This window comes from Meriones unguiculatus, chromosome 11 (genome assembly GCF_030254825.1).
Source record: "Meriones unguiculatus strain TT.TT164.6M chromosome 11, Bangor_MerUng_6.1, whole genome shotgun sequence".
Lineage (NCBI taxonomy): Eukaryota > Metazoa > Chordata > Mammalia > Rodentia > Muridae > Meriones > Meriones unguiculatus.
The window spans coordinates 36,955,061-36,980,407 of record NC_083359.1 but is presented as its reverse complement, the minus strand read 5'-3'; the positions used below and the strand labels follow the sequence as shown (position 1 = coordinate 36,980,407).

General features: G+C 43.2%; 2 protein-coding genes across 2 annotated transcripts in view; one reads left to right on the top strand and one right to left on the bottom strand.

Annotated features, from left to right (window-relative positions):
* The window catches only part of Ubtd2 (ubiquitin domain containing 2), a 62,162-nt gene extending 51,204 nt beyond the window's left edge, over positions 1–10,958 (top strand). Inside the window, exon 3 of the mRNA XM_021635631.2 lies at positions 8,364–10,958. Coding sequence (XP_021491306.1) covers positions 8,364–8,761 — 398 coding nt within the window. The 3' untranslated portion in view covers positions 8,762–10,958. The remainder of the gene's footprint in view (positions 1–8,363) is intronic.
* A 4,192-nt stretch (positions 10,959–15,150) lies between these two features.
* Positions 15,151–21,438, bottom strand: Efcab9 (EF-hand calcium binding domain 9). The gene is made up of 4 exons (XM_021635607.2): positions 21,097–21,438; positions 17,255–17,403; positions 16,426–16,602; positions 15,151–15,911 (listed from the first exon to the last, which is right to left on the bottom strand). The coding sequence occupies exons 1-4, from the start codon at positions 21,230–21,232 to the stop codon at positions 15,726–15,728; spliced, it is 648 nt and encodes a 215-aa protein (XP_021491282.1). The 5' UTR covers positions 21,233–21,438; the 3' UTR covers positions 15,151–15,725.
* Positions 21,439–25,347: the final 3,909 nt, after the last annotated feature.

Sequence of the window (25,347 nt, the reverse complement as noted above, 5' to 3'; positions counted from 1 at the left end):
ACAGGGTTTAAACTCAACATGTAACTGAGGCTGCCCCTGGTCCTCCTGCCTCCACATCCCAAGGACTAGTATTACAGGGGTGAGCCCTCATGCCTGGCTGTAGTGAAATATGGTGAAGCCTCATTGTAAGCAACCAGAGAAAATAGTTGACCAAGGAAAGTAAAACATCCACTATAATCATCTAGATAAAATATAAATAAAAACACTTTCAGGAAATTATGTAAGAAATGACAACAAAAGTGATGACTTGGCAGCCTTCTGCCAAACATGGGGAGCCTTCAGGGCTCTGGGGTTGGCGAGATGATGGCTTCCCTAGAGGTATTTATTCTGATGTAGGTTTGTGAGAGGAAGAAGAAAAAAGTCAGCAGTGGAATTAGGTAATAATGCAAGCAAGCCTGGCTAGAACTTTGAAAATAGTGATTAGACTTCAGCTGAACTTCAGTCCCAGAGGGTAGTGACGAAAACCTTCTGTAAGTTTTCTGATGTAGCCAGGGCTATGTGTGAAATCCCACAATGGTCAGCTTTTGGAAAAGTGCCTTCCTCTTGTGCATCATCACACTGGTCTTCTCTGAGAACACGTATGCATGTATGTGCACATGTGTAAGCAGATGCTCGAGGTCTCTGTTGGATGCCCACCAGTGGTCCCTTCTAGTTTCCTGGATTCTATGGGTGCTCCAAATCAAGCACACAGCTAAAGATGTGATAATAAGATTTGTCCACATAGGATTGAGAACATGTGACCTTTGTCTTTCTGGATGTGGGTCTAATTGTGGGTCTAATATTTTCCAGTTCCATATATTTAAGCTACACATTTCATGATTTTATGTTTCTTTGCAGCTTTTTAGGTTCCAAGGTTTCATTATCCATTCATCAACTGATGGACATGTAGACCAATTCCGTGTCCCAGCTCTTAAGAATAGAGCAGTGATGAAAATGGATGAGCATATGTATCTCTGTAGTGGGCAATGGGATCCTTTGTCTATATGCTAAGGAATGGCCTAGCTGAGCCATGCTGGTTTTTTGAGGAGTACTGCACTGATTGATTTGCATAGTCAGCCCAGGCTTTTACATGGTTCTGGGATCAAAACCCAGGTGCTACCGGCCATGGTGGCACCCACCTTTAATCCTAGCACTCAGGAGGCAGAGGCAGGCAGTCTGTGAGTTCCAGGCCAGCCTGGTCTATAGAGAGAGTTGAGGACAACCAGGGCTGTTACACAGAAATCCTGTCTTGAAAAAATAAACAAAACAAAAAAATCCCTCAGGTCCTTGTGCTTGTGAAGCAGGTACTTCACCAACTGGGCTGTCTCCCCAGTCCCACACTCAGCCTCTCCAAGCAAACCTTTCCACCTTCCCTTGCTCCATTATTTTCTTTTTGGTTATGCTTGGTTTTGGTTTTTTGAGACAAGGTTTCTCTGTATAATAGCCCTGGCTATTGTACAGAATCTGGGAACTTGCTTTGTAGACCAGGCTGGTCATCTATAAAACATTTGCAGTAGACTTATTTTCTGCTATGGTTATGAGGATTAACTGTTTGTGTGTGTGTGTGTGTGTGTGTGTGTGTGTGTGCTTTAAGTATATAATTACATAATATAATATACTTAGGGCTAAGCCTGGTAAGCATTCTTAAGTGTTTTTGTTTTCAGTATAGATTGAAATTGGCTACCTAACTAAGACCTGAACACTGACAGAGTGAATGGGCATGCTTATGTGAAAGGGGGAAATCTCAGAGTGTCCCACCCCATGCAGGTGACTGATCATTGCTAAAAGAAGGAGAATTAGTGGTTCCTACTTGCTTATCTTTTTTGAACTTTATATTGGACATCTTCCTGACCCTTCATATCTGCCCTCTGCTCTTGTAAACCCCCTGCCCCATAAAACAACAAAATCTTATGGTAGAAGCTGTAGTGAGTCACAATGCATCACACATTATACTCTTGTCCCTCCACACATCTTTACTTCCAGATGTTCATTGCAGTGAGTCACTGATCTGATTTCTGCTGCACTATCAATACTGGCCCCACACTGGGACTCCTCTAGAATAGCCTGTTGTTGCCCTGTGACATGGAGACCCTGCAGCTTTGGATCTGCAGGCCTGGCCCCTTAACAAGCTCCAGCAGTTCGTAGTTGGGGTTGATGTTGGGTTGGGCCAACACAAAGCCCTAGATCTGGGCTTGAGTGGTAGCTGAGTTGGTCAGCCCACCAGCTCTCCACCATCGATCCAGCTAGCTCACCCAGTGCTGCAGCTGTTAAGAGGCGGGGCTGTCTCTCCTGCCCTCATGCCCTCTGGCCTGGTTCACTCACCCCAACATCACCAGGGCTCTACTTTGCTGCCTGGCCGAGATGCAAGGACTGCCCTCCCAAGAGCTCCAGCTGGCTCCTCTAGGGTTGATCAGTTGGTTATCTAATAGAATGTGATCAGCCTAAAAGAATGTGACCAGCCCTGAAATGATACACATGAAACACTAAAGGGACTCGGTAGGTTTTCTTTATATATGCATATATAACAGAAGGAAAAGAGGTCATTCTTTAAGGGGGATATGGAAAGGATGACAAAAAAGGAATGATGTAATTTAAATTTTTCTGCTAAGTGGTAAGACGATATACTGTCTGTGCTTGAATAACTACTTTCCAGTGACATCCCGTGATAGCAAAGTATAGGTTTGGGGCACACATCTCTATCTTCCAAGTGTTTAATTAAATAGATTTTCATTTTTTTCTGAAACCTGATGTGTACTGATTTTTCATTTAGAAGTAGATTCATTTAATGCCAAAATTGTATTTTACTGAATAATTTGCTGAAGTATGCTAAAATTCTCCATTCTTTGGGACTTTAGGAGTACCATTTTATTCAACAACAGAAAAAAAATGATATACAAAAGTGTTTATCAGAGCCCTGTGATTTAATCTTTGCCGATAGCAAAGATTACTCACATACAACGTGACATGTTGATGCTTTGAAAATGTATGTTTTGGGGGACTGCTGCAGGTTGAGGGCTACTGCAGATTGGGAGGGTACTCTTTCTAAACTTGTCCCTTTCTGCTTTTATCATTTAGTGCATGTGGTTAGGATCTGAGTCTGAGACAATTAAAACTAAGCAAAGAATCTCACCCTCACTTTCTGGGTTTGTCTTTATTCTCCCAGTTAGGTGGTTTTTCTTTTTCCACCAGTTTTAACCCCTCACTGGGCTCTATGAACAGTTCTCTCCTGATGCCTCTGTTATTTGTCTTCACTCAGTTGTTAAAATAATCTGTCTTGATCACCTGTGTAACCCTAGAAGCTAGAACATCACCTGGGTTGCAGTACAGCATCTGTCTGATGAGCATCTTATTCGCCTGTGTTAGCACTGTTGGGCCTCAGTTTTGCTGCCTAGAGTTCCCATCCCTGATCTGTGATCTGCCTCAACCAGGACACTTGGTGTTCATTCCTTATTTACTTTGTATCTACTTTTATTTTCATATCATTATACCTTTTTCTTTTTTTTTTCTTTTTTTTTTTTTTTTTAGTGTCTTTTTTAAAGTGATGTCGGAAAAACTATGCATTTCTGTAGCGTTTCTCTATCAGGTCAAGTCTAGTTGCTTTTCTATTTTCTGATGTCTCTGCAGCAATGCTTGAATTTTCAGAATCACCTGTCTGCTTATCTGTGTGGTTATGTTCTGTGTACTCACCTTGATCAGAGGTTCCTGTGGATCAGGTCAAGCTTGACTCACAAGCCTTCTCACCTTGGTGCCAGTGATGTGTGGCACACTCCGTGGTCTTGACCAAGTGTTTGCAGACATGCTGGAATGTCAGTGCTCTCATGTACTTTTGTGTAAAACCACTACTGACAGGAGCAACTTTGTTCAAAGAAAGCAGTAAAATAGTGTAGCGTTAAGATTTTATTCAAAAGACATCAGCCACAAAGGACTCAGTCTGCTTTGAAAAGTTGTTATGGGATAATACTCACCTGTGGACTAGAATATATACAAATACTATTTTTATTGATTGACTTATGGTTTCTATATAACTATACCCTAAAAGATGAAATCAAGTCATGTTTAATTAAGTGATCTGGGTGTCTCTTGTACTAATATTATATGTGTTGTACAGGATTACATAGGCTGTTTTCAGGGTGGGAATAGACTTTAGCATATTTCCCCAGTACTCCCCACACTACCCTTGACTTGGCAGCCCTCCCCTTCCACTAGTCCTCTGTACTACAATTTCATGTCTACTTTTATGTTATCAATTTATATATGGTTTTAAAAATTAATCATTTTTTTCCTTGTGTGTATGGGTGTTTTGCCTTTATGTTTGTGTACCACATGTATACATTAACCCATCGGCCACAAGACAAGAGTCATGTCCTCTGGAACTAAAGTTACAAATGCTTGTGAACTGCCATGTGGGTCCTGGTCCTCTGAAAGAGCTACCAGTGCTCTTAATCTCAGTGCCATTTCTCCAGCTCCATTTTGTTGTTGTTGTTTGCTTTTGTTTTTTGAGACAGGGTTTCTCTGTGGTGCTGTCCTAGAACTCGCTCTGTAGAACAAGCTGGCCTCGAACTCACAACATCTACCTGCCTCTGCCTCCCTGAGTGCAGGAATTAAATGCGCCACCACGCCCATGTATAATTTTTATATGTATATTTTAATAGGTTTTTTAAAATGCTTTTTAGGTTCATAGCCAAATGTACAGACTACATAAAGCTTTTTCTTAATGTAGTCTCTGTTTCCCCTACATTCAGCTTCCCTCAGCAGCATTCATCCCAGAATGGTGTATTTGTAGAAATGAGTGAACCTGCATTGTCATCTCATTAGCACCCAAAGCACATAGCTTACATCGGGGTCACCGTCAGTGCTATACACTCTCGGTGTGTACAAATTTTTAATGCTATCTGTTCACCAGTAGTAGTACCATACAGAGTGACTCTACTGTTGTAAAACCCTCTATGTCCCCCATCCATTCTTTCCTCCATCCTGTTGACCTGCCAACAACTGATTTTTATTTATTTTTAGTATCTTCCTACTTTTGCCTTTTCCAGAGTGCCAGATACTTTGATTCATTGACAGTGTGTAGCCCTTTCAAACTGGCTCCTTTCGGTTAATATTAAGTACTGTTTCCTACATACCTTTTCATGAAGTGATAATTCATTTTCTTTGTAGTGCAAAATAAAATCCATTGTGTATTCCACAATTTATTCGTTCACACACTAAAGGACAACTTACTTGCTTCTCTGTAGAAATTTCTGAGTAGACCCAATTTTTTACTTCCTTTGGATCATCTGATAAGAAATTGCCAGACTGGAGGCTGAATGTGGTAGTGTATTCCTAAATTCCAGCACTTAAGAGGCAGAGGCAGAGGCAGGAGGATCACAAGTTGGAGTCCAGTCTTGGCTACATAAAGTGAGTTTAAGACCAACCAGGCTACATAATGAGACCCTGTATCAAAAGAGAAGTTGCAAGGGAGGATCTAAGAGAAATTGGAAAGGGAAAAAAATAAGGCTGGTGGTGGTGGCACACACCTTTGATCCCAGCACTTGGGAGGCAGAGGCAGGGGGATCGCTATGAGATAAAGACCAGCCTGGTCTACAGAGTAGGTTCCAAGACAGAGCTACACAGAGAAACCCTGTCTCAAAAAAACCAAAAAAAAAAAAGAGAGAGAGAGAAAGAAGAAAAAGAAGGAAGAAAGGAAGGGAGGGAGGGAAGGAAGGAAAGAAAGAAAGAGAAAAAAAGAAAAAAGAGAGAGAGAGAGAAAGAAAGAAAGAAAAAGTTATAATAATAGAGTACAATTGAGAGAGGAAAAGGAGGGGGAGGGGTCAAACTGTCTTCTAAAGTAGCTGTGAAGGAAACTCCTTATTGCTCCAGTCTCTCCAGCCTTGGTATTGTCAGAACTCTTAATACTTTGCCCGTTGTACACTGGTTAGTTTAATTAGTGGTGTGCTATCACACATCTTTTTATCTGCTTATCTTCCACCTGCTCATTTTCTTTGTGAAGAGTCTTATTAAGGTATTTGAGCTCTTGTTTGAGCATTTGTTTGTATTTGTTGTTTTGAAACAAGGTTTCACTGTATGCCTAGGCTGGCCTTAAGCTCATTTATCAGCGTGGGGACTACAGTGTGTATCTTTACTGTGCCTAGCCTTCATCGTACTTCACAGAGTTGTTTTCTTATTACTGAGTTTTGGGAGTTAATTTTTTGATGGTTTGTTAACCCAACACCTTTTGTTTGGAAAACCTGTCTTTTCCATTCTCCTTGTTTCTTTCTTTCTTGTTTGTTTGTTTTGAAACAGGGTTTCTCTGTGAAGCTTTGGCTGTCCTGGACTCAGTTTGTAGACTAGACTGGCCTTGAACCCACTGCCTCTGCCTCCCTGAGTGCTGAGGCATGCATCACTGAGTCCCACCCCTTTGTTTCTTTAACACAGATGGTATTTGTGTGAGTCTTATTTCTGGACTTTCAGCCGTTTTCATTGATCATGTTTGTGTTTGAGTATTGGGGGGTTTTTTAGTTAGTTTTTTTTTTTTTTTAAGATAACCTAGACTATGTGCATATACTAACCTCAAAGATGGCAGTCTTCTTGCTTCATACTTCTGAGTGTTGGGATTTCAGTGTGAGCTACCATGCCCAGCTCCACACTATCTTGGTTACTATAAGTTTACCATAAACCAGTCTTTGTAAGTTAATTTTTTTTCACCTTATTTACATTTTAGAGAAGTTTGTCCAGGATCTGCCAAAAAAAAACCACTCCTTGGATTTTGATAAGAGTGGCATTAAAATTATTATAGATTAAATTTAAGAACTGACTGACATCCCAAAAGAATCATCTTCTCAATGCATAGTTCTTTGGTTTAACATTTTGTCATTTTAAGTCTCACACATTTGTTAAGGTTTATATCTATATGTCCCACTTTGTATGTGCTAATATACATGGTTTTGTGATTTCAGATACTATCCATTTGTTGTTGCATATGGAGCAGTTGGTTTTATCCATTAACCTTAATTTGCATGCTCATTGGATCTGTGATCATTTTGTTGATTTTTCATAAAATCAGAGGTTCTCAACCTGTGGGTCCCAACTCTTTTGGGCATCAGACAACCCTTTTACAAGGGACCAAAAAAAAAAAAAATCAGATATCTTGCACAAGCAGATGCATCACGATTCATAACAGTAGCACATTTAGTTAAGTATCAACAAAAATAATTTTACGGTTGGGGATCACTACAACATGAGGAACTATATTAAAGGGTTACAGCATTAGGAAGGTTGAGAACTAGTGACATAGACAGTTGTATTAGCGACAAGACACTTCTTTCTTTTCCATAGATCCTCCTGCCTCTGCCTCCCAAGTGTTTGGATTAAAGGTGTGTGCCATCACCACCACCACCACCCAGCCCATTTTTACTGAGAGTTTTGATCAGGAAGTACTAGGTTTGCCAAGTGGTTTTCCTTATCTGATGGGGCTATATGATTTTATTCTTTTAACTCTTTTGTTGCTCTTACTTTCTGTTGCTCATTTTGCAGCCCTGGGGAATCGAACTTCGAGTCTTGCATACGCAAGGCAAGAGCTCTGCCGCTCAGCCGCAGCCCCTGATTTTATTCTTATTTAACCTAATACTATGAATTGGCTAATAAGTATCTGAAGGTTGAACTAGTCTTTAATACTTAGAACAAACTCTGCCTTGGAATGGTATCTAATCCTTTTTCTATAATGTTGTAGTTGATTTGTCTAATATTTTGTTGAGGATTTTTTAGTCTGCTTATGAGATAGTCTGTAGAGGTGTTTTAGTTTGTGTTGTTCCTTTAGCATTAAGGTAATGCTTGTCTCATAGAATGCATTAGGAAGTTTCTCTTCTGTATTGTAAAAAATAGAAGGTTGTTATAATTTCTTACTTTAATGTTCAGCAGAATTCACTGTTGAAGCCATCTGGACTTGGTGCTTTCTGTTTTAAAGTTACTGGTTATTGATCCAACTTCTGTAGATAGGGTCTATTCAGATTATCTCTCTTTTTGTAAGTTTCATCAGATAATGTCTTTTCAGAGAAAGTCCGAATGGCCTGTTTCATCTAGTGGATCAAACTTGAAGGTATAGGGGTGTTCATAGTACTCTGTGTCACTTTTACTGTCGATGTATGTGTAGTTACAGATGTGCAGTCCCTCGAGTGGTTTCTTTTGCTCCTGCTGCTAGAAGCACAAGGGGTTTTGCTCTGATGTTTGTAGTGAGGGAGTGTGATAAACTCACAAGGCCCCCACCTCTGACTGAGCTCTTAAGAGCTCTTTCTTCACTTACCTACTGTCAGAAGTTAAGATGGGAATGCTGTTGGGTTTGAGGCTGACAGCACCGTGACCAGAAGCACTCTCATTGAAACTGTCCTATCCCCCTTTCTCTGCAGGTGCACTAACAGAGTGTTACGATGAGCTGGGGAACCGGTACCAGCTGCCAGTCTACTGCTTGGCACCGCCAATCAACATGATAGAGGAGAAGAGTGACATAGAGACTCTGGATATCCCTGAGCCACCTCCCAATTCTGGACACGAATCTCAGCTCCGCCTGCGCCTCTCCACTGGCAAAGACCTCAAGCTTGTGGTGCGCAGCACAGACACGGTGTTCCACATGAAGAGGCGCTTACACGCCACAGAGGGTGTGGAGCCAGGCAGCCAGCGGTGGTTCTTCTCTGGCAGGCCTCTCACTGATAAGATGAAGCTGGAGGAGCTGAAGATCCCCAAAGACTATGTGGTGCAGGTTATAGTAAGCCAGCCTGCACAAAACCCAACACCAGTGGAGAACTGAGCTGGGCTGGCCTGCTTTCAAGATCCCTTGGCTCCTTTTTATTGTTACTGTTTCCTACTCTATGGCGTGAAATTTATTTTCACTGCTCTGAATTCCCTATATAAATGGATTTAGTTCTGAGGAATTACCAGTGAAAAATTCCATCTGTGATGGAGACCAACAAAAATAATAAAACACACAGAGCCAGCCTCTGGGACTCCTGTAATTATAATTTCTAATTTGAAAGGCAGTTAATAGATAACCATTTATTTTAAAACATTTATCAACTATGTAATGGCTATATTTAAATGATTTGGAGTGTAAACAGACAGCGGACCCATCAAGAACAGCACCAAGCACCTTTTGGATACAGAATTTTTAAAGACATAAATGTCAAATTATATTTCCAGAACCATTAATCACAATTTGTTTTTTGTTTTGTTGTTTTGTTTTGTTTTGGCAGAACATAACACAGCGGAGAATTTTGCTTCTCTTCTGGGTTTGCCTTCATGCTCCATCAGGAGGCAGTGGAGACTGGGAGTTGTCAGTGTTGCTTCCCCTGCCCTCCAAGTTATGTTCCTTATTCATATTCACTCAATTTTGCTGCCATTCAACACACTGGCAGCAGGCACCCTCTGGAACACTGGACAGTAATTTAGTAAGTAGTCAGAGTTCTCATTCTCAGTTGAGAAGTCTCGGCTTGCTGCATAGCAATTTTAAAATGTCTTTGGTACCCAGGCTTGACAGCTAGCTACTATGTAACGCTCACTGATCTATCACTCTGCTTGGCCATTTCTGGAGCTGACTGACCTCAACTATATATTTCTGGGCCAGCCAACACAGAAGTGGAATATGGCAGCTTCCACTCCAGAATAAAAAGCAATCCTCTTTTGTGCCTGCAGGGGATGTGAGTAAAGCCCTCTGCCTGTTCCTGGGAAAACTGTGCCTATTCTCAGTCTTGGAGAATATTCCAGCTGAAATTTTTCAAATGTGACAGTTTTCTAGTGTCACTTCAACACTGGTGAGAACAAATGGTGGCACCTGGCTCTAGACTGAAGTGCTTTTTACTCCACTTTGACTGTGTTCTTTCCCTTACCTTTGCAACAAAGGTGATAATTATCATCTGCACAGGAGACTAAGGGATAGGAACTCAGTGAAGCAGCCTTACCTTCTCTGGAGAAGGGTGGAGAGAGCTGCCAAAGGTTGTATTAGGTGCCTGCCTGTAATCCCAAGCCTAGGGAGGCAGAATTAGGCAGGTCTCAGAATTTGAAACCAGCCTGGAATACACAGCTAGTTCTATGCCAGTCAGGGCTACATAGTAAGGCTCTTTCTCAAAAAAAAAAAAGAAAGAAAGAAAGAAAAGAAAAAGTTGGTTTGATGAGAAGGGCTGTAATGTGACCACACTAGATCTTTGGGAGTTTGTGAGATGTGAACAGTAGGTGAAAGAAGGTTCTGTGCTCTTCTCAGTGGGGAAATACCAAACCTCCAATGCATATCTGGATGTAAAACATGGTTAGTGGCAAAATGAATCTGCTAAGTAGTTTAAAATGGAATTAAATTTCCTATAGCCTGTTTAAATATATCAATAATTGTAACTTATGTTTCTGAGAACTTTAACCACTTTCCTAATTCTGTTCATCTTTTTAAAGTTTGTGACCGAACCTAATTTAGATTTGATGGTGACTAAGTCCAATCCCAGGAGGAACACTTAGCTTTAACTACAACGGAGGATGCTCACATCCCCATGTGGAAGCTCTGGGGTATTTCAATACATCACCCACCATCCAGAGGCTGATTTCTTTGTCACACTGAATAGCAATATCTCTCAAAGTCCATTAACTGGAAAAGAATGTTTAAACCTGTTATTTTTTCTAAAGGAAATTTGATGGTGTCACCAATAATCTATGTTTGGTAAAAAAGTCTTGCTTGTTTCTTGAGGGTTTGTCCTCTCTAAGAATTTTTGTTATTGTTTTTTATTTTAAAGGAACATATACTTTGAATAACGATCCTCCAGGTGTGGTGAGAAAAAAAAAAAACAAAAAACCTAGGTGCTGGTAATTGTCAGTAGATTAACCTAGGTGAGAAAAAACATGGTGCTGGTAATTGTCAATAGATTGATGTAAGATTGGATCAATACTTGATGTGTATAATTTTAGAATGTAGGGGCTTTTTTTAAAAAAAAAAAAGAAAAAAGTAAAAGTTTCACTTTTCTCTTTGTCTTTGCCTTTATTCCTTCGTACAGTGGCATACTCCCACAGCCTGTGGGGATGGGAGGCTTTCTCTCTAAAGCCAATGGTAGCCATGGCTACCAAACTCTGCTGCACCACATACTGCAGATCGCTTAGAGCTGTGCATCAGGAGCACTGCCATCTTGGTCTATAACAAGTTCACCAGGATGGCGAGGGTGGCTCAATCAGTACTTCTTGCTTGCTGCTGAGGACATACAGGAGGCCTGGAGTTCAATACTCAACCAGTTGGGCCAAATTGGGGAGCTCCAGTTTCAGTAAGACCTGCCTTGAGAGTAACTGACACCCTGACCTCTGCATTCACATACCCAAACAATGGGTAGGGGGGATTGTACCTTGTCGTGTGTGTACAAAATTTTCAGGTTTTTCATAGTCAAATCTGAATCTCACCAGGTGTGGTTGCATACTCCTCTAATCCCAGCACTTGGGAGGTAGAGGCAAACTGAGTTTGTGGGCAGCTTGGATCTACATAGTGAGGTCCTGACCAACCAGGGCTGCCTGAGTAAGTTAACAACAAAATCTGTTTGCCTTTTATGGCTTCTGGGTTTCTTCAGAGGGGCTTCCCTACTCTAAGGGATACCAGCCTCTGCTTAGTTTTGACTGCTTCTGTGTTTTCTGGAGTGTGAGTGTGTGTGTGTGTGAAAAGAACAGAACAAGACAGTTGTCCCATTTCTTGAAGTTACTTATTTTCATCCATCTTAGCTGTGGTGGGGAAAAGGTAGCTTTCTTAGCAAATGGTCGTCACTCAGCTGGTCCAGTCTATGATGGATTTTACTTAGAAAGGGAATCCAGTGATGCCATCTTAGGAGGCAGCTAGTGTCCTGTGACTGCTGTTGGGGTCTCTTGTGATGTGGCAAGAGCCTGGGTGACTTGTCAAAGGTTGGACACAGTTAACTTGGTCTTGCCTACTCTGAGGCATGAGGCCTAGCATAGGGAGGAGATGTGAGAGCCAAGCATTGCAGGGAAAGATGACCACTTTACTTAGCTAATGCCCCCTTAAAAGTTCCTTCTAGCTGACAGTGGTGTGGAAGAATCTCCCTGTGGCCCTGGCTGGAGCCTTCACCAGGCTAGCATTCCACCCATAGTACCCCCACCTGCCTTCCCCGTTGTGAACACTCATGTAACTAGGAACTTGCAATGCAGTATGAAAACTTAAGACTAAAAGCATTGACACACACAGGATGGAACCCAGGACCCAACATGTGTCATGCTCTTACTGTTGAAACACATACCAGGCCCTGTGTACTCATTTATAAAACTTTTTGAGTCATTAGGGAGAAAGAGGGGTCCTAGAAAGATGGCTCAGCAGTTACAAGCACTTGTTCTTGCAGAGAACCCAGGTTCAATGCCCAGCACCAACATGGTAGCTCACAACTCAACTTCAGTTTCAATGCCCTCTTCTGACCTATTAGGGCAGCCTGCACGCACATGGTATACAAGCATACATGCGAGCAAAATACTCAAACACGTGAAAGGAAGTAAATAAATCTGAAATAAAATTTCATAAAGCAAAGCAGGCTCAGACTGGTTTTTTTTTCTTTGTATTCCGTGTCCAGTATCATTTTACTGATTAGTTTGAATTTTAGTTTTTATACAGAAATCTCATTTATAAATAATTCCTGATACCCCAATACCCTTCTAGAACCACCATGAGTTCTGTGCTTTGATGCTTTGAAACAGTCTTACTATGCAACCCAAGATGCCCTTCCAGTCCTGCCTTAACCCTTGGGTGCTGCAAATGTGCCACTGACCCACCAAAGGCCTTCAGTTCATGAAGATGCTTTGAAAAGAAATGTTTTAAAGTGTGATAGGTTGTTGCAATAGCTTGGCAGATAAAGGCATTTGTCCTAAAGCCTAGCAACCTAAGTTTGATCCCTAGAACCCACATGGAATGATCAGAATCAACTACAAATTGTCCTCTGACCTCCACATTTGTACTGTAACACATACTTAATGTCTATAAATAAGTCCGATGTTGTGTTCATTATACTTTTACAGTGACCCCTGACTTCCATGGGAGAAAGGACAAATTACCTACCTACTCTCCGACTCTCCTACCACCACCACCCTGATGCAGTTCTGCATCTCCAGGAGCTTTATCCTTTATACAGCTCAAGACCATCTCTGGGAGAAGAGATCTCTGGAGTGTTTTCCCCAAGAATCACACCTAGGTCCTAAAGCCACCTAGGCTGTTTCAAGAGAGACCGAATCCTGTAAAAATGAATTCAGTGGTGAGGTTCTTTGGCTAGGCCATTCTCTGGCTGCCATTTTTTCTCCCACTTTTGGAGTGCCAGCCTGCATAGTGCATAGTGTCCCTGTCTACCTGGTGCAAACATGTCATAACTACAGATGCTTAATGTTGGAAGGGCATGAGGACTGACGAGATTGCTTTCAATCCCGAGAGCAATATCTTTATTGTCCTAGAAAGAATTGAAATGACCAGGTCTATCAGGGATTTGGTGTTTTCTGGTTCCCTTCTCACTGTTAGTTCATAGAGAGAAGTTGCATTAATCATACTCGAAAACTTGTTAGCGAAATCCTTTTGTTAATGAGGTTTCACACTAACCAGGTTTGACTTGCAGATAAGGATCTTAGGTGAGCAGTATTCTTGTATGTTGGTGGCAGAACCAGGCTTGATTATGGTATGGACTATCATATCCCATGGTATTGGGAACCCTCAAACTCACTGGTTTCCTTGAGGTTAGTTAGAATGTCATAAATGATCTGTTACTTCAGTCTCCTACCATATTCCTAAAAAACTTAGCTGTTGTAATGAACGTTAAACGGGATTTCTGGCCAATTTGCTAGCTTAAAATTTAAAGAACATCCAACAGATAGGTGCTGAGGCAGGAGTATCCTGCCAGAAGTCCAGTGAGCTCAGACCCCAGGCTATGAGTACAAGCAGCTTTAATTGTGCTTGAGTCTGAATCCTGGTCCTGCCATCTGTGAGACATTTGTTTGGGTAACTTTCTTAACTTCTCTTGGCCTCAGTTTTCTCTTTTGTAAACAGAATAGCCCTACCTAGTTGACAGGGTTAAAAGCATTAAGTTGTGTGTGTAAGTCACTGCCTCACCTGCACCAAGCACATGATTATAATGTTGCTATTGTGGGGAAGACAGTTTTAAACCAATAGAAAGTCTTTGCTGATGGCTGGCTGCACTAGGTGTTCAGGATCCCAGTGTAGCTCCAAGTCTTTCTCAGGGTGAGCTTTTAAGCACAATTACCATGTTCTGGCTCGACAGATTAACAAAAATAGTCAGAAGCAGAACTGTGGAAGCCAAAAGCAAGTTTAGTACATTTAGAGACTTTCCCAGAACTAAGGACTGATTTTCAGTTTGGCTGGGGATGCTTGCTGTCTGCATGCTGAGTTTTACAGCCTGAACAGTACTTCCATCATGAGTCAGTGTAATGGAAGTTTTGGTTTCTTTTAAAACTCAGTTATGTAGATGTTTTTGTTTTTATCCGAAATGTGGATTTTAGTTTGAGCTTTAGTTTTTTCCACAGCTGTTATTGTCTCATGTGGGGCGTGGTCTTTTGACTATGGCATGGAGAGGGCCGTGGTCTAGGGCTCTGAGGATATAAATATGAGAGCCCAAAAAGAGAAAGGATGGTATCGGTGCTGGTGTGTGGTGAGTGGCAGTTTGGAGAGGCCAGAGACACTTCGTGGTGCAGCAGCTTGGAGGAGATAGAGAGGAGACTGCTTGCTGCTTTTGCTGTTGACAGAGAACTGGTATAGCCCTGAAAGACTCTATCAACCCTAAGCAGCCAGGAGAAGTTAAGGGGTCTGCACTTCATCTCCCCACTAACCTCTCCCACCTAGGGAAGGGAGAGGTTTTAAGGAACCCCAAATAAAATAGAGTTTACAAAAGAGCATAACAAGTCAGCTGTGCTAAGTAAGGTCTGGGGCCCTGTTACAGTTGCTACTGTTTTGATATAGTCCCTTGGGGTGTGGTTGAGAGTATCACAAATCTCATGCCAAAAGAATTTTCAAGTCAGTCAAAGTATTGATCTCTATGTATGGTCTACACAGCCCTGGCTTTCCTGGAACTCACTATGTAGATGAGGCTGCCTTCAGACAGAAATCTGCCTCCCAAGGGCTGGGATTAAAGGTGTGTACCACCATGCTAGGCTTACAAAAAGTTAAAATGGATCAGGGACACATAATATTTAACCCTAGTAAGTTTTATTCTGTTGCCTAAGCATTTCACGTGTTGGAGTAATTCAAGCTCTAAGGAACACACAGACTGAGCTGCAACAGTGACATACTCCTGCAGTCCCAGTTAACCCAAGGATGAGGCGAGAGGATCATTTTACCTTACAAGTTGGAGATCAGCCTGGATAACATAGTGAGTCTCAAAGAAACAAAGATTGAGAGAAAAATAAAACACAGCTTCCATGCCATCAACTTGCCTTTCACCATTGGCCATCTTGAGTTTCTGGTACGCAGGTGGGCTTAGCCTAGAAAGGAGCCCTAGAGCATTGGGGCCATAGAGTAAGAAAAGTCACTCCCAGCACTTAGGAAATGGAGGCAGGAGGATGAGAAGCTCAAGGTCATCTTCAACTATTTAGTAAGTTTGAGGACAGCCTGGTCTACACAGCCAGTTCCAGGCCAGCCAGGGCAACACTGTGAGACCATGTCTCTATGGATACAGATATAATACATACATTAAAGAAAGGAACTTTGGTGCTTTACCTCATTGTGGCCATGTTAATTTTAATTAGTCATGCTCACTTCTGTATCATAGGAGACTCCTATGGCTGAACACAGACGAATACAACTTCCTTAGATGATGAATCTTCTCTTTGTCTTTCCCTTTGTCTTTTTCTTTCTGTCTCTCTTCCTGTCTTTCTTTTCTCTTCTTCTTGTCTATGGATTTCTCCGTGCAGAAGATTGTGTACAGCTTAAATTCCTTGTAATCAAGCATCTTTCATTGGTGGGTGGAGGAAGAAAAAATATTACAAGAAGGCTTAGTAAGGTGGTAATCGTGTGTTACTCTGGACTCTTGGAAACTTAGAGACGTAGGAGTTAGGACAGTTACAGGCTGACTGGGGCCTAGTTCCCAGGAACAGTCAAGTCTGTGGCAGACCATGGGAACAGGGTCACTTTGTCAGGTTTCCGTGTCATCTCCCACGGTGGTCACCCTTTACATAGGCAGAAGTCACCATCCTCGCTTGGTTCTATCATAGAATTTCTGCTTATCCCAGTCTATAACTGGTTCCCTGCCTACTGTCTCATCACCATGTTAGTCTGCCTCCTCAAAACCTGTCATTGTGTATCTATATCACATGATCTATAGATCACTTAGCCAGTCCTTTCTCTGCCAGAGCCTGTTTATCTCCGTTTTCCTCCTACTACCAGAAGTTGCCAGCTTCCTCATCGTCTCCACCGTTGGTCGAGGACATGGCCCTCTGCCCCACAATTCACAAATCTGCACTTACTTGGTCACCTGTGATGTCAAAGTCATGGAAGAGGTCTCGGAGTTCCTGTTTTTTGATATTGAAGAGAAATCTGTACATTTGGAAGTGGGATGCATCTAGTTTCAACTCCCCATTCAGATCAAGCAGGTCAAAGACTGCCCTGGAATGGCGGTACATAAACTGATCTTGCAGATGGTTCTATTTTGAAAGAAATGTATAAGAATATTGGTACTATGTAAGGGTGTCACACCAAAGATTAGTATAGCCACCAGACATTCCCTAGAGAGCTCAGAGCAAAAGGTAAACTCTCAAACTTGGGGAAAGGGCTGTGAAGAGGGACAAGGCCCATGTGAGCCCCTGCTTTCAAGGGAAACTTCTGTAGCGATCAGTTTCTACTTAACAATCCTAGCGGCACAAGATCCCTTTGCTCAAGGAGCACAAGCTAAGGCACACAGAGAATAGCCCCATCCCCTTTCTTTCTGCCTCAGCAGAAAATTCTCTGAGGCAAAGGACCGGGGCAGGAGTAAGGTAGGGTATTTGGGATGGTTGGTGATGCTTTGAAGCTCATCGGAGGACAGGCAGGCCAAGAAAGGTGGGCAGGGGCAGTAGTTTCCTTACAAGGTGGTGGGAGGGCTGAAGGCAGGTGCCAGCTGCAGAGAGAAGCCTGGAAGGTACTAGAATGTCCCAAGTTGATGGTCTATTAAGGAACCAAAAGTGAATTTCCCATTTCATTTTCCTTCCACCCGTTTGTAGTGATGAAGCATTCCACTGTGTTCACCATTTACTGTCAGCTTTATCCAGAGGTGGGCAGCCCAACCCTCTCTCACCTGCCCCAGGGCAACCCTGGTACCTGATGTGACAGCAGTATGCAGACCAACATATAGAACTGGTCAAAACCAATCTCTCCTATAGCAGTCCAGTCCAGCATATCAAATACTATCTTGATCTGTGTGACTTTCAGGTTAGTCACATGGTGGAGGAAATGAAAGAACAGCACATCTGGGGGAGGAGAGGAGGACAGGATGGTTTTACAACAGTCTCAACCTCAGGAGCCACCTAAGAATGCAGCGGTCTTAGAAGCTCACTGTCCTGGGATAATGACAATATTTTGTTTCTGACTTCATGCTGAACCTTCTACAACTCTTCAAGCCTTTAGTTGCTCTTGCTGTGGAAAAGTAGTGTGCTGAGTTATGGAAGGTGGCTGACCAGTTGGCTTTACATGCCCAACAAACATGGTGGCGGTCAGTGCTTGGCACCTGTCGCCAATGACGGGCAAGGTGCTGATGAGTGGCCTTTGATGAGTGGTCTTTGTCAGATTCTTTGTTCAAGTTGTTCACATCTGGGTTGGAGAAGTGGCTCTGCCAGTAAAGACACTTATCAGGCAAGCCTGGGGACCTGGGTTTGATCCCTAGAACCCATGTGAAGTAGGAGAGAATGGACTCCCTAAGGTTGTCCTCTGGTTTTCTAGTACACACATGTACCTACACACATCACACACATACAGACACACAAATTATTTTTTAAAAAATACTGTTTTCTTTGGCCTTTTTCATGATTCCTTAATCAGAACGGGAAATGGAAAAGTCACTGCTCTCATATGAGGAGACTGTTCATGCTTACTCCTAGCAAAGGCTTCTGGCTGTAGAGGGCTAGGGCCTTCCCGGCGTGTTAAGCACTTTTGAATGTCACGTCCCAGCAAACCTGAGAACCTGACAAGGAAGGCGGTCCTACCCCATGGCAGGCACATCAGCTGCATAGGGGTCTTGTCAAGCTACAGTTCCCCCTTCAGGAAGTTCGTCATGGGACAGAGTCCACGGTGCTCCCAGCTCTGCTGTGGCTACTGCTGCTGCATTGTGGGTCTCAGTGAAGCCAAGTGCATGAGTTGACACAGTCAGGTTCTTGCCATCCCACTCACCAGCCTTACAGCCAGAATCAGATAGGGGCAGCACGGTGGTAGATTGTGACCTAGAGTCTAAGTCAGATGAACCCTTTTTTCTCTTTCCAGTTCAAAAATAGTCTGTTGGTACTACGAATGGCAGACATAAATGAGCACACATCTGCAGCCACATTTGTTTCCGCTTATTATAATGTGTCTCTGGTTGCATTTCTGTTTTTTTGATTGTTTCAGAAGCAAGACTGAAATTTTAAATGAAAATCATTTGAGCTGGGCAGTGGTGGTACCTTTAGTTCCAGTACCTTTAGAGGCAGCAGCAGGAGATCTCTGAGTTCGAGGCCAGCCTGGTCTACAGAACAGGTTCCAGGACATCCAGGGCTACACAGAGAAACCGTGTCTCCAAAAATCAAACAAACAAGCCAGATCTAGTCATATTTGCAAACCATTCTGCTCATAAGTGTTTAAAATCCAATAATAGATTTTAAGAGATTTTATTATTTAATAATTGGCTTTTAAGAAAAGTCATTTTACTATATAATAGTCATACTTGTAAATTTTTTTTTAAATTAGCCTTCAGTTGTTTAAAAAAAAAGATGGGAACAGCAATCACTGCAGCTGAAGTGTGGGTGGGGTTCTGATATGATCAAATTTGGTATGTACAAATCCTGAAACAACTTTTCCTTCCTTTTTTCCTTCTTTCCTTCCTTTTGTTTTTTGAGACAAGGTTTCGCTGTATAGTCTTGGAATTCACTTTTTAGAGCCAGGCTGGCCTGGAACTCAGAGATCCACCTGCCTCTGCTGGGATTAAAGGTGTGTACCGCACCTGCTGGCTATGGGATTTTCTAGTGTGGCTTTATATGCGGTTTCCCTTCTATTGCTTTTGGTTTGTTTTGTTGTTGATCATTGTCTCACTGATGGATGGCCTGGAGCTCACTATGTAGAAAACCAAGTTAAGCGCTTTAAACTTGCAGCCATCCTGCCCAGCTTCCCCTTTGCCTCTTGATTACCAAAGTTATCTCTAGACCTGAGCCTGGCAGCTTGTGCCAATAATCTCTCTCTCGAGGCTGAAGCAGGACTGCCATCAGCACAAACCCAGCTTGGCCTCCAGAGTCAAACCCTGTCTCAAAAACAAAACCACCACCAAACAGGCTGGAGAGATGACTCAGAAGTTAAGTGCACTGGCTGCTCTTTCAGAGGATCCAAGTTCAATTCCCAGCACTCACAAAGTGGCTCACAACTATTTTTTTTTTAAAAGATTTATTTATTATGTATACACATGCATACCAGAAGAGGACACCAGATCTCATTATAGATGGTTGTGAGCCACCATGTGGTTGCTGGGAATTGAACTCAGGACCTTTGGAAGAACAGCCAGTGCTCTTAACCTCTGAGCCATCTCTCTAGCCCCAGCTTACAACTGTTTATAACTCCAGTTCCGAGTCCTTTCTGCCCTCCATGAGTACAAGGTGCAAAAGTGGTATGCAACATACATGCAGCTAACCAGAAACTGTCTCTGGGCTCCACTGAGCATATAAAACACTTCATCTGTGTCATCTGGAATCCCAGCTGGAAGCAAGCAGGAGCACAATGAGCTTATGGTCACATGCCAGCTTTGGCCTGATGGCCTCTTGGCAGTTCTTCCTGTGTGCCCCATGAGGTGGGAACACTCAGTGTTGTATTGTATGCACCTAGGGATGGCAGTTGTCTGCCTTGGGGATGTGTCCTGGGGGACCCTGTAGCCATGGAATCTGTGCCGTTTGGCAGCAAGATGACTCTGGTCACCCAAGTCCCCAAGTCCTGAAGTTGTTCTCCCAGGAAGCAAATCATAAAAAGCTGTGCTGTCCCTCTTCCAGGTCACCGTCTCTACCCTTGGTAATCAGATAGCAGGTTTGGACCTCCTGGCCACTGTGTTGGGGAATTTTTTGGTTACTAGGGAGGCAGCTTGGTGCCTGAAGCCATCTTATCTGGGCCAGAGAAGAGTGGTATCACATCATGCCAATCCATATGCACACAGGAAAGCAAGGCATGACACCGTTTTTGTTTCATTCTTCTCAGTGCTGGAGCCTGCACCTATGCTAAGTGTGTCTGCTACTGAGCTACAGCGCCTCCCGTGTTACGGTTTGTTTTTTAAGGCTGGAAGGTGTGTGTGGTGTGGCTGTACACACCTTCAACCTCAGCATTCAGGAGGCAGAGGCAGATGAACCTCTGTGTGTTCCAAGCTAGATAAGGCTATATAGTGCGACCTGTAGCAAAAAAAAAGTCAAATTTGAGTATTCTTTGCTTTTTCCTGACTGTGAGGGGAGAGTGACAGGTAGACTGTTCAAAATCATATTTAAACTGAGGTTTGAAAATAACCCAGGGTGTTTCACCTGGCCTGCTGTTAGTGTATGGACTCATATCACAGAGCAGATGGGCAACATTTTTGGTAACTCACAAATACCATTAGACACAGACAAACCTGGTTAAAATCAGTGGGTCCCAAAACAAGACAAACAAAACAAAATGACATGAAAGTGGGAAAGGGCCCTGTGTGGAGGAAGGGGGTGGGGTAGGTGGGAACAAGAGAGATGACTCATGGGGGTGGGGAGACATGAGAGGGTATAACATGCTCATCGAATCCCCAAGGAATTGTGGGTAGAGCCCAGCCTGACTCCAGAGCCTGTAGTTTCATCCTCTGCACTGAACTGCCCTCAGTCTCAGCTCTATTGGCAGTGTCCTGGCTTCCTTAAGAGGAAGTAAAAATTAGGGAGATAGTTTTGGGCGCCAGGGTTGGGTACAACCCTACACGAATGACTAACCATTCAAGGTGTTCCTGTGATGCGCATCCAGAAGGTGAAAATACTCCATCAAGGCCTTCACATTTCTCAAAGACAGTAAGCAGTAGATTTTGTCCAGGTAAAGGTACCACAGAAAAGACCCTTCCCTCAGGATCATGTCCGCAGCTTTCAGCCAGAGGCTCTGGCGACCTGACCGGGAATGGGGAATTCCGCCTCAGAACCAGAATGTTCAAAGGGTTCCTGACAGAACCCGGCAGAACTGGAGGACAGTAAGAATGATGAAGCGGTTTCTCACAGTTCTCCAGCTTCATTGTGGGTGTCTCCCTTCTTGACTTCTCGCGGACAGGCTGCTTAGAAGGGGCCTCCTGAGCCAAGTGCCAAAGCAGCTCTGGGAGCCATCCCAGATGGTATGTGCTCATTAGGAAGAAAAATGGAAACACACACATATACGGAGAGACCCTAGTACAAATATACTAATATAAAGCCAGAGAGAAGGAATGTAGGTCTATGTAAATGTTTAATTTATATAAGCCGGGTGTGGGGACACACGTTGATAATCCCAGCACTCTGGAAGTCAGAGGCCAGCCTGGTCTACAAAGCTAGTCCAGGACAGCCAAGGCTACACAGAGAAACCCTGTTTTGAAGAAAAAAAAATTATATACATCCATAGTATATACTTGATATATATACATATATATGTATATATACACATACATACAGATGCATCCTGTACATAAACAAACAATGGAGAGAGAAATTGCCTCACTATCAACATCCTGGCCCACGTGGATCTCACTATATAGACCAGGCTGACTTTGAACTCACCTGCCTCTTTGTCTAAATCTTGGGGTTAAAGGTGTTCATTACTCATACCCACCTAAGGAATTATTTTTTATTTTTATTTTTTTTTGATACAGGGTTTGTCTGTGTAGCTCTGGCTGTCCTGGAACTCACTTTGTAGACCAGGCTGGCCTCCAATTCAAAGATTAATGAGCCTCTGCCTCCAGTGTGCTGGGATTTAAAGGTGTGGGCCACCACACCCAGCTCAAGAAGGAATTTTTAAAAGGTCAAAGTGTAGTGAGGCAGAAGTCAAAGCAGGATGCCTGACTGACACATTCAGGACTGTTTTCCTTCTGTTTTTTTTTTTTTTTTTCTCGTAGTGGACTGTTCCAGGCCTGTGCAGAGGTGATCAGATTAGTAGGCTCAAGCTTCCTGCTTTCCTCACTCAGTAAGCAGTTCAGACCAGGTCCTGCTCATCTGTATTCTTTCCACTCATCAGGGTTCCTGGGTTATTTGGAACCAAGTCTCAAGCCAAACAGCTTATTGTGCAAATATTTGAGTAGATATTCTAAAAAGCAGGGGTCATCAATGTTATCACACCTGAGGACAGTTATCTCTCCCACCCTAACTAGCAAGTCAGCATTTGTTTCCCTAAGTGTTTCTTAGAAGTTTGAAGAGCACGCTGTGTGTGGTGGCGGCACACCCCTTTAGTCCCAGCACTGAGGAGGCAGAGCAGGCAGATCGCTGTGAGTTTGAGTTCCAGGACAGCCAGGGCTGTTACACAGAGAAATCCTGTCCTGGGGGGGGGGGGGGAAATCAACCAACTAACCAGGAGACAGACATCTGAACTACTCCAATTAGAAACCCCCAGATCTGCATTTCACTTTTCCAAATTGTTTCTTACAATTTGTGTTTTTAAATTTTATTAGCTCTAGTGTGGAATGTGTATACACACAAGTGTATGTGCCATACACAAGTCACAAGCCTCCTCCAGCTCACAACACTCCTTTCATATTTGGTTATCTGTCTGTATGCAAACAGGTATGTGCACAGATGGGGGTCCAATCACAGTTCTAGCCAACTTTACAAATCCTAAGAACCTCTGATGTTATGACTGGTTGGTCAGAAACCCAGATGACACCCGGGACTCATGACTGGTGTGTGCCAGGGGTGGAACAGTCTTGTGAGACAGATCCCGTGACCTCAGGGTCTAACTGCCAGTGTCAGAATTAAGCTGACTTGTAGGACACCCTGGCAGAGGCTACAGAGAATCATTTGATGCAGCAGAACTCCCACACAATTGGTAAAATGAAAGACAGATTAATAAGAGAACAGCATGTTTGTTTACTGCATTTTCTTTGGTGGGTTTGTTTGTTTTCAAGACAGGTTTTTTCTGTGTAGACCTGGCTGGATAGTCTACCTGTGTAGACTCAGAGCTAGATCCACATGTCCCTGCCTCCCAAGTGCTGGGATTAGAGTCCCGTGCCACCACTGCCTGGCTTACTTTCCATCATATGTCCTGAACACCGTCATTTCCATGAAAGGACTCACACATGCTTGCAGTCAGCTTCATTCACAATAACCAAATGGGTACACCCCAATGTCAACTGTCCCTCAACACTGCTGGGCAATGTACTAATGACTATGGTGTATCCATACAGTAGACGACTACCTCACATCGAAGATGAACGAGCCATGAATACACGCAACAGGAAGCATCCCAGAAACAAGCCAAGTTAAAAGAAGCTAAAGATGGGGCCTGGGGGGCTGGAGAGATGGCTCAGAGGTTAAGAGCACTGGCTGCTCTTCCAAAGGTCCTGAGTTCAATTCCCAGCAACCATATGGTGGCTCACAACCATCTATAATGATGTCTGGTGCCCTCTTCTGGTGTGCAGGTGTACATGCAGGCAGAACAATGTATACATAATAAATTATTAAAAAAAAAAAAAAAGATGGGGCCTGGAGAGATGGCTCAGAGGCCAAGAGCACTGGCTGCTCTTCCAGAGGTCCTGAGTTCAATTCCCAGCAACCACATGGTGGCTCACAACCATCAGTAATGGGATCTGGTGCCCTCTTGTGGCATGTAGGCAGAACGCTGTATATATAATTAAATAACACAGGCCACTGTGTGGCTCATAACTGAGCACTTGCATTTCGAAAGGGTCTGAGTTTAACCCCCAGCATTGGAAAGAGTTTGAAAGGAGTGGGAATTGCCTGAAAGGGGCATTGGAGACATTTCTACCCTGACTGTGGAGACAGCCTAAGCCTTGGTAAAACTGAGCTTTAAGGGGGAGCATTTCTATTTAATGTAAGTTAAACCTCAATGAACATGATCTTTTGAGAGACATGGATTTCACCACGTAACTCCGGAGAGTGTGGAAGTTTATTTATATATAGGTCAGGCTGTCCTTGAACTCAAAGAGCCACTTGCCTCTGCCTCCCAAATGCTCCAATTAAAGGTGTGTGCCACCATGCCTGGCCTAAACTGATTTTTTTTTCTATAAATATGTATGGGTGTTTTGACTGTACGTATGTGTACTCACCATCTGTATGCAGTGCCTGGGAAGGTCAGAAGAGGGCGTCAGTATATGGAACTGGAGTAAAAGATGACCAGGCACGGTCATGTGGGTGCTAGGAACTGAATCTTCCTCTTAACCACTGAGGAACCGTCTCTTCAGCACCTTAAGTTGGTTTATTCTGTTAGTTTTTATTTTTCCAGACAGGGTTTCTCTGTGTAACCCTGGCTTTCCTGGAACTCCCTCTGCAGACAACAAGGCTGCCTCAGGCCTACCTGCTGGGATTAAAGGCAGGTGCCACTACCCCTGGCAAGTTGAGTTTTTAAGTTAAAAAATTTGGCTCACCTGGGATATGAGCACGTTTCATATGTGCAAGTTCCTGGGTTCAATCTTCAGCGGCAGGAAAACAGCACCCTCACACAAAGATAAATGCTTTCTGATCATATATCAATATTACACATACTTGTTCAACAGACGACCCCATGAGCAAAGTTAACATTTGGACGAGAGGTTGAGAGAAAACATTTTCAATACCTAAATCCAACAAGATAGCATTTCAAACACTTCAGGTCCAGTGAGATGGCCCAGTAGGTCCTAGAGGCCTGAGGACCTGAGTTAATCTGCAGGACCCACAGTGGGAGGAAAGAACCAACTCCTGAAGGTTGTCCTCTGACCTCCACCTATGAAAGCATGCAGTGGAAAACGCACACGCGTGAACGACATCCTGAACAGACAGAGACCCTGACTCCAACAAAGCAAAACACCCCCCGACCCAACAACACAAAAATGGCAAAGGACATGTGTTGGTGGATTTTTAAAATCTATTTTATTGGGTTCTTTTCAGTTTGTTTTTCCCAGACAGGGTTTCTCTGTATAATAGCCCTGGCTGTCTTGGACTTACTTTGTTGACTAGGCTGGCCCCAAACTAATGAAGATGCGTCTGCCTCTGCCTTCCCAGGGCTGGGATTAAAGGCAT